General features: G+C 40.2%; 1 protein-coding gene across 1 annotated transcript; it reads left to right on the top strand.

Moving 5' to 3' along the window:
* Positions 1–6,236: 6,236 nt before the first annotated feature.
* On the top strand, positions 6,237–9,429 carry LOC123627224 (pyroglutamylated RF-amide peptide receptor-like). The gene is made up of 3 exons (XM_045536676.1): positions 6,237–6,489; positions 7,954–8,051; positions 8,949–9,429. Exons 1-3 carry the CDS (start codon positions 6,473–6,475, stop codon positions 9,278–9,280), a joined length of 447 nt encoding a protein of 148 aa, XP_045392632.1. The 5' UTR covers positions 6,237–6,472; the 3' UTR covers positions 9,281–9,429.
* Positions 9,430–9,728: the final 299 nt, after the last annotated feature.

The following is a 9,728-nucleotide window of genomic DNA, read 5'->3' as shown; positions in this document are numbered from 1 at the left end:
CACGTTGAGGCTAAAGTCACTTTTACTCTCAAGAAAATTTTAAAAATATGATTTGTATCTGGAATGGAATGTTCAAGATGGTATTATTACTTGTCTCCTATAGTAATAAAGCAAAGACTTTGCACTAAGCAAATTTTCTTGTTTAAGAAGGGCCACTACCTAAAGAGTTTAAGTATATACCTCTCAAAAAGTTTCTTAGCCTTTCATCATTACTCCTAACAATTTCAAAAGCTAAACTCATAAAATTTTTAACTTCCTTTAAGTTTCTACTGACACTGGTGCAGTATACAGACAGTTATTTTATTTTTATACTAAACATTCCATTTAGTAAATGAGATCTCTCAATCTAAGTTGGGAAACCTGATACGAGCCAGGTGATTGGAATATAGGCTGGCTGGCGCCAAGGATGGAAGGGAAAATGCACATCAGAGCCAAGGATGTGCAGGTGAACAGGTGACCCTCCACTTCAGATGGCATCCAGTTCTCTACCTGATGCCCAGGGGGCTAAATGCGCTGAGTGACAACTGCCTCTGAGCCCGGGCATTGTGGACTTTGTTTCTGGCAACTGTCAGAGCCCAAGGGGGCTTCTGTTGTGCTTGCAGACTTGACCCTGCTGGTCTGTGCTGGGGGGATTCTAAGTCTGTGGCTGGTCATTATTGTCAGCAAAACCTGCTAAGGTCTTTGAGAATTTTTATGACCAGCTAGCTCAAGGGCATGGCCACATGTCCATGCTATTGCTTAGAGAACATATCTGTTTTCAAGTGACGATTCTTTCTAGTTTTATTTTCGTAACTACATAGGGCACAGTGGAGGTATGTATTAGTTTATTAAGTATGAAATGTCTGATTTCCTTAAGTACTAAGTCTGACAATTGATATCTCTGACATTTCACTCTGATACTTCTTGTTTTATGCTTATTGTAAAGGTACATCCTTAGCCTTTCAAACACACATTTTGGCTTATGATTATCTTTCAAATTGTTTTTAGATCAATTTTTACGAAACCATGGCTGTGTCAAAAATTTGTATTATTTTTGAATATGAGTTCTGTTGTCAAACCAATGCAGTGCAGACAGCTTGAAATATCACCAAAGTGTTTGGGAAGGATGTGGCTGATGAACACTTGGTACGTGGGTAGTTTCAGAAGTTCTGTTCTGGTGATTTTAATCTCGAAAATGAGCCACGCGGGTGACCTGAGACCAAAGTGGTTAATGATGAGCTGAAAGCTGTAGTGGAGGCAAATCCATGTGAACCTACATGTGAATATGCAGGGAGTTAGCTACGCTCCCAGCAAAAAATTGGGTCCCTCAGGCAGCGGTCATCACAAAAGATAAGGAAATAATAGAAAGTAGAAAATAATAGAATATGGTAATAAAAGAATACGCAGACACAAAAGTACAGTTTTATAAAAAATAGATTTATGAAAAAAGGGGCAGTCTTGGGAGAACCCACTGCTTTCCTGTGACCTGTGAGGCCACCAGTAAAGTTTCACATCAGTATTTATAGGTACAGTGATTGGTGGCCAGGGGTAACAGATTTACATAATAACAGGTAGTTCATTTTAGGTTCAAAGTCTCCTAAAAGCTTCTAGAGATTGTTTAAGTAACTCTATCTATGTGAGCAAAGGGTTACAAAATCTTCCTACGACAAATTTCTAAGTTCTAAGATAAAGCTACCACTTTAACAGAAAGGAGAAACAGAGATATAGTGGCTCTATATTTCTTTATCTAGTTATTGTGGATTAAGACAGGTAGTCAGGAGTAGAGCAGGAACTGTCCCTTGGGCTAATTGCTTTTAGCCACAGGTGTCTGTCTGTCCGGCAGGCACTCTTTGATCAGCTGTCATCCCATGGCTCCTTGCAAACCTGCTTTGTCCTACAAAGCAGGAGAGAACCACAGGTTTGAGACTGCAGTGTCACCTTGGAAAGCAGCTGCCACTGACCTTTGAGATGTGCTCCTGAGGCAAGGCAGCTTTTGGTTTGTGAATTAACACGTTCACATATTCCTTCAGGGCAAAGCCCTGCAAAACTCCTGAGATCATTTCTGTCTCTAATATAGCAATGTTACTCTATGGAGAAACATGAATTAGCAGCAAGGTTTGACGTTACTATTCCAACAATATTGGAGCATTGGAAACAAATCAGCAAGCTAAAGAAGCTGGATAGATGGGTACTGCATGAATTAAACGAGCATCAGAAGAGAAATCATCTCGAAGCTTGCCTTTCTTTGCTGTCACGACATAAAGATAAACCGTTTCTACACTGTATTGTTATGTGTGATGAAAAATGGATTCTTTATGACAATCACAAGCATTTAACACAATGGTTGGATAAAGATGAAGTGCTAAAACACAAGCCAAAACTGAATATTCATAAAAAAAAAAGCTAATGGTGTCTGTTGGGTGGTCCAGCACTAATATTATCCACTACAGCTTCATGAAACCTGGTGGATTGATTATAACAGATGTCCACTGCAGCCAATTGGATGAAATGATGAGGATGCTTGCAATAAAGCAGCTGACACTGGTCAATAGAGACAGGCCAGTCGTCTTGCAAGACAACGCTTGACCACGTGTCACACAAAGCTGCTCAAACTACAGAGGCTGGACTTGGAAACTCTCTGTCATCTACCATATTCACGAGACCTTGTACCAACTGGCTACCACTTCTTTCAGGCTTTGGATCACTTCTTGCAAGGAAAAATATTCAATACTCAACAAGCTGTGGAAACCACCTTTTGCAATTTCACAGCCACTCTCTCTCTAGGCTCTTCGCTGCTGACATAAACAAGGTACCATTAACACAGCAAAACTGGGTCTATAGTTTAGGTGGATACTTTGATTAATTGTACCGCCTCTTGTTTGAGATATAATAAATGACACTTTTGATTCTATAACAGACATTTTATATTTAATGACCTAATAAATAAAGATGATTCCAGCAGCATTTTTTCAGAATGCACTACCATACTGAATCATACTTTCTGACAGGCAGGGGAGTACAGTGGCTTGGGATTCTGGTTCCACAGCTTCAGGCCAGCTCTGTGGTAGTGGGTAACTTACTTTCCCTCTCTGTACCTCAGTTTTCTCATCTCTAAAAACAGGATATGATAGTAACCTACCCCATAGAACTGTTATGAAGATTAAATTATTTAACATTTATAAATAATATCTGGAACATAGTAAATGCTCATTGAATTTTAGCCATTACTGTTGCTCCTGCTGACATCAGGTATAAAAGAATAAATGTGACTCTGGTTCACGACCTTGGGTAGAATCACAAGATAAGCACTGTTTTGGGGAAAAGTATTTGTACAGGGTATTTTCATTATCCAAAATAGTCTCACTAATAAGGCACTATTAGAGTAGAGCAGTGTTACAAAGTAAGATCATTAAATAGAAGCCCATGGTACAGAATGGGCAACTCTTACAGTACATTGATATGTTTTGACTTTCTGCAGTATCATATCTGTAAATAATAAGTCCTTGGGATTTTAGCTTTTTGGATCAACTTACCGTTAACAATTTTAATTTTTTTTTTTTTTCTTTTGAGACAGAGTCTCACTCTGTTGCCCGGGCTAGAGTGAGTGCTGTGGCATCAGCCTAGCTCACAGCAACCTCAAACTCCTGGGCTTAAGCAATCCTCCTGCCTCAGCCTCCCAAGGAGCTGGGACTACAGGCATGTGACACCATGCCCAGCTAATTTTTTTCTCTATATATATATTTTTAGCTGCCTATATAATTTCTTTCTATTTTTAGTAGAGACGGGGTCTCGCTCTTGCTCAGGCTGGTCTTGAACTCCTGACCTCGAGCCATCCTGCCGCCTCGGCCTCCCACAGTGCTGGGATGACAGGCATGAGCCACCTCGCCTGGCCAGAATATAATTTGTTTTAAGATATTTTTCTCTGTTTTATTTAGTTCTCATTGATGCTATGTTAACACTTTAATGCTTAAAATGAAATTTTAAAAAAGTACCAACGTCACTTTCTACATTTTCCTGCAAGCTGAGCATGCTTTTCCTAGTGTTCTCAATTGTGTTGTTACATTTGAAGAGTTCAGTGATTGCTCTAGGTTTTTCTTTTATTTTCAAGTCATGTAAAAAATTGTAATAGATTTTCTACTTATTAGTGGATTCCCCTTCATAAGTCTTTTCTTGTCGGCCTCCTATTCATTAACAAATTGAAATTCTACTTGGAAGCATGTTGGGGATCATCTTATCCAACCTCTCTCCTTTCCCTACACCTCTGTCAGATGGCCCAGCCAGGCACAGGGAGTCACAGCAGAGGGGACACTATGCTGGTGTTGAGCAGCCGGTCACCGGGCTCAGTGCCCTCTGGGCATGGCTGTTGCTCAGCATTGATTCTTGACCTCATGAATTTCTCAGAGACAACATCACTGAGGCTTCCGACCCTGCTGTGTCCTCGGGCCAGCAGCTCAGAACGACCTCTGAGCTCCCACACTTGCAACCTCTCTGCCGAGCAGTGGGAAGCCCACGGGGCCGGAGCCCTTTTATAAGCGACTCAGTCTAGTTCCAAATTGTGGGCTCCATTTCTGGCACATAGAAAACAGATTTGTCAATTTTGAAAAATAAAATTGTTTTATTATATACTTTAAATATATTTTAAATCTACAACTCATTTTGTTTGTAGAAAATGCATATAATCTAATTGTCAAAAGCCAGTCCTCACTGTTAAACGGATGAGCTAAATCAGATTTACTTCCTGTCAGGAAAAAGTCTGATTTCATTTTTCAGGTCACATAAAAGTATTCATATGCAATCCCATGGCCACCCTTTCAGGCCTGAGTTCTCTGAGAGCGGGTGGTTGAGCTCACAGAGAGCTTGCATTTCTCACCTGGCTGCTGCAAAGCACCAAGGCCATCCGCATTTCTCACCCACGGCTGTTTCTCTCCCCCGGGCTCTTCTCAAGAGTGATGTATTTAGCAAATTTCAAGTGAGGGAAACAAGGAGGTGGTGAAATTAAAGCCTTCGTCACTTCTGCCTCCTCACTGTATGAAAAATGTGAATTCACGATGTCCCTGTCCAAATACCTTCTTTCCTATGCCAGGCTTTACTCTGAAAAGAAATGTATAATATTTAAGACAGGCCAAAGCACAGAGCCCTACCATGGATTTATGACCCCTTGATCAAGGTGGCTTCATTGACATCAGTAATCTGAATTCTCTCTCTCTCTTTTATTTTTTTTTTTCTTTTTGGTGCCCCATAGTAAGATTTGGATTGGGTGAGACATGTAACTTGTATAAGCTGGGAGAAGGATGATTATGAAAGAGGAAATGGGAATGTGGGCCCAGCATGACACCCCAGCCTCAGGTGCTGTATTAGGAGAATTTTACAGAAGTATAAGCTTTTTTCTTACCGCTGATGAGTAACCAAAAAGCTTCTTTTCCCCCATTCAACTGACATTGACCATTGCTGATAAAATTTGCTGGGAATGTAGGCAGAAATATGACTTAAGATCTAAGTATTCATCTAGAAAGCTCCAGAGTGACTAAAATGACAGTTGTTTTAATAAATTCATTTTTGCTCCTGTTACACAGAGAAGTGAATTTTGAATATGCTTTAAAGGTTTGGATTGTCCTTGAAATGATCCGTTTTTAGCAGTTTCTATTATTATTATTGGAAATAGTATGAAGAAATCAGCAAACAAATACAACCTGAATATTTGTAGATTGGCAATAGTTTGAATCCCAATTTTTCATTCATCTCAGAATTTAAAAGCTACCAGTTGACTTTTAAATATCTTTCCAAGCAGTCTGATCATTGTAATAGGAAATTGCAGTAACAAGAAATGGCTTTCAGTCCTTTCCAACTAGAAGTCTGAAGCCTTGTCTAATCTCTCTCTTCAACAACTGAAGAAGCAAAATAATTGAACATTAAAGTAGCTGACATGATACGCAAAATATTTTTCAATGTATATTTGGGTAAGTGTAATGCTTTTTCAGCCAATTGAAAACTTGTGACTAGTGAAAATAAAAGTTGAGAAAGACAAATAAATGAAGCTCAATTCCATTTAAAATGGGAAAGATAGTTTAAAAGGCTTAAGACCTTGGGCAGTTAAGTATTCATAGAAAAAACACATTTCACAACAAGAGAACAATTAAAATTGTATCTCATTTGAAATATGTACCGGTGGCAAATTAGAAAGAGCTTAATGTTGCATAACAGGAATACTTGGCTGCTGTCTGTTCTTTTGACACTGACTACGGGTTATTTTAACTGAATTGTTCTTACTGTAAAGATCAAGCATGATCTCCTGTATGAGAAGGAACACAGCTGCTGCTTGGGAGAGCGGACCAGCCCCGCGCACCAGCAGATCTACAGCACCTTCGTCCCTGTCATCCTCTCCCTCCCGCCTCTGACGCTGAGGCTTGTCCCATACAGCAAAATTGGCTACGAACTTTGGATAAAGAAAAGAGTGGGGGAAGGTTCCGTGCTTCGAACTATTCATGGGACAGAAATGTCCAAAATAGTCAGGTCTGTTTCCTGAAATAGTCACCTCTGTTCAAAATATTTTTAAGTAGTTGTGCTAGAAGGGACAGCTGCCGGGGACCTCAGGGCCCCTAGGTAATTTTGCCAGATTGTCACTGGAATGCACGTTTAGGGCACTGGCTCTCTGGAGGTTTTTTTTTTTTTTTTTCTTTTTGAGACAGAGTCTCACTTTATTGCCCGGGCTAGAGTGAGTGCCGTGGTGTCAGCCTAGCTCACAGCAACCTCAAACTCCGGGGCTCAAGCAATCCTCCTGCCTCAGCCTCCCGAGTAGCTGGGACTACAGGCATGCGCCACCATGCCCGGCTAACTTTTTCTATATATGTATTTTTAGTTGGCCAGATAATTTCTTTCTATTTTTAGTAGAGACAGGGTCTCACTCTTGCTCAGGCTCGTCTCCAACTCCTGACCTCGAGGGATCCTCCTGCCTCAGCCTCCCAGAGTGCTAGGACTGCAGACGTGAGCCACCGCGCCCGGCCCAAGTATGGGTTTTTCTAAACTTAAAGCACCATGCAAATGTGTCGATCTCTAGTGGGTGTAAATCTCCTTTACAGGAGTAATGGAGAAACTTAGTCTGAATCTCTGGCTTAATCAGATTATTTAGAAATATAAGAAAGTGTTGAATTTTAATTCTATCCTTACAGCTTCCCTTATTTCATAAATACTGATATTTTATTGCCACAGGCATGAGGCTTTCTAATATAAAGTGAATAAGAGCTTAGTCACTAAAGTTAGACTGCCTAAATTCCCATCCAAAATACATCTTTTACGAGCCATCTGCAAGTAACTTAACCTTTTTTGTGCCTCAGTTTCTGTAACTGTCAAATGGCTCAGTGGGAAGATTAATTATGTAATCTGTGCCAACCGTCTGTAAGTGTCAGGCACCAGAAGGATACGGAGGATGTGAGAAATACACGGATGGGCCGGGCGCGGTGGCTCATGCCTGTAATCCTAGCACTCTGGGAGGCCGAGGCGGGTGGATCGCTCGAGGTCAGGAGTTCGAGACCAGCCTCAGCAATAGCGAGACCCTGTCTCTACTAAAAATAGAAACAAATTATCTGGCCAACTAAAATATATATATAGAAAAAATTAGCCAGGCATGGTGGCGCATGCCTGTAGTCCCAGCTACTCGGGAGGCTGAGGCAGGAGGATCACTTGAGCCCAGGAGTTTGAGGTTGCTGTGAGCTCGGTTGACGCCATGGCACTCACTCTCTCCTGGGCAACACAGCGAGACTCTGTCCCAAAAAAAAAAAAAAAAAGAAAAGAAATACACGGATGATGATAATGTCGATGCAAAAAGATGATAATCAGCCCACAATAACCTTTAGGGAACTCACTTGAAAAATTTTGGTGGAGTGGGCAAGGTCCCAGCTTTATTTAATAGCTTTGCCAGCAATCTGACACATTTGCCAAGGAGAAGTTAACCAATACAGTGTTTCTCAGTGGGTTTAGGGAGAAGAAGCGAGCTGTCATGATGATGGTGAAGGTGGTGGCTCTCCTTGCTGTGTGCTGGGCACCTTTCCACATCGTTCACATGATGACCAAGTACAGTGAGTGCTTGTTGTTCTCATCTGATAGACATTCTGGTTCATTTCCTGCTGGAATAGACAATGAATCATTGACATTTTTGCTATACACATGGGTCATCAGATATCAAACATTCCATATCTTTATTTCCTATTTTCAAGATCACCAGGCCATTATGTGGTAGGTAATGATGTATGACGATGACCAAATCTTTAATAATTATGAAGCGGAAGGAGAGGTCTGGAGATTCCCACGTTATTCCTCTGTTCTCTCTAAGCTATTTGAATGCTGGGACAGGGTGACATCCTATAAGTATTCCCTATTTAAAATCCTGACTTGTGTGGTATGAATTTAATGATACCTAGGGTTTCAGTCGGATTTTCAGTATATTCTCTCTGAAAACCCAGGACTTAACGTAGTTCTCAGTATGATTTGGTTTCTGTAATGCAAGTGGACATTTGGGGTAACTGTTGCAAGTGAATATTTGGGGTAACTGTTGCAAGTGAACATTTGAGGGTAACTGTTGCAAGTGGACATTTGAGGGTAACTGTTGCAAGTGAATATTTGGGGTAACTGTTGCAAGTGGACATTTGAGGGTAACTGTTGCGAGTGGACATTTGGGGTAACTATTGCTTCCAGTTCCCATGAAGCTTGGAGTCATCAAGTTTAAATGCTATGAGCTCCCTCACATGCGCTGGGCACTGGGCTGTTTGTAAGCCTAGATTCCTTTACAACGGAGACTCATTACAAAGCTTATTTTGTGATGACAGACATAAGATGCCTCTCCCAAAGTGGTCTTGGGAACTTTTCACAACTTTGACGACTTTTACATGTGTAAGTCTTTGATAAAGACAGAGGATAAACAGAAGTTGTATGCTGATTGAAATAAATATGCATTCTAAAGTATTACTTTATTTCAGGTAATTTTGAAAAGAAATATGATGATGTCACAATCAAGATGATTTTTGCTACAGTGCAAATCATTGGATTTTCCAACTCCATCTGTAATCCCATTGTCTATGCATTTATGAATGAAAACTTCAAAAAAAATGTTTTGTCTGCAGTTTGCTATTGCAGAGTTAAAAAAAACTTCTCTCCAGCCCGAAGGCATGGAAATTCAGGAATTACAATGATGCGGAAGAAGGCAGACTTTGCCGGGAGAGAGAACCCCGTAGAGGAGACCAAAGAAGCATTCAGTGATGGCAACATTGAAGCCAAATTGTGTGAACAGCCAGAGGAGAAAAAATGCTGAAAGGACATCTTTAGTGCTGAACTCTCTGAGAATTCTGCTTCAGGCAGTGGGCATTAATTGCAATGATATCTTACAATTATTATCCATTGTAATCTGAAAAGAAAATTATTTTGAGCAAAGGTAAAAGAGTTTTTTTTAATTCTTAAAAGGATGACAAGAAGAAAACACATCATTTTTTCCATTAAAGAAATGCCACGAAGACACATGAAGACAAAATTGTGAAAAATCAGTAACGTATACTTCGAGATTATTAATGTGAATTTTTTAAAAGTGTTGTAGAGAAATTAATGTTCTTTCTAGCAGTTTTCCTCCCATGCAGTCAATATAATGTGACTTTCAATGTATTGCTAAATTGGATGAGGAGATAACTTTAAAATGTTATCGTCTTTCTTGAATATTAAGTGGATAGTTGAACAGTATGATGTCATTTCTAGCGCACTGTTGAAAT

Source organism: Lemur catta, chromosome 24 (assembly GCF_020740605.2).
Source record: "Lemur catta isolate mLemCat1 chromosome 24, mLemCat1.pri, whole genome shotgun sequence".
In the NCBI taxonomy this organism is placed as follows: Eukaryota; Metazoa; Chordata; class Mammalia; order Primates; family Lemuridae; genus Lemur; species Lemur catta.
The sequence above is the reverse complement of the archived record's forward strand: the minus strand, read 5'-3'. Positions and strand labels throughout refer to the sequence as shown.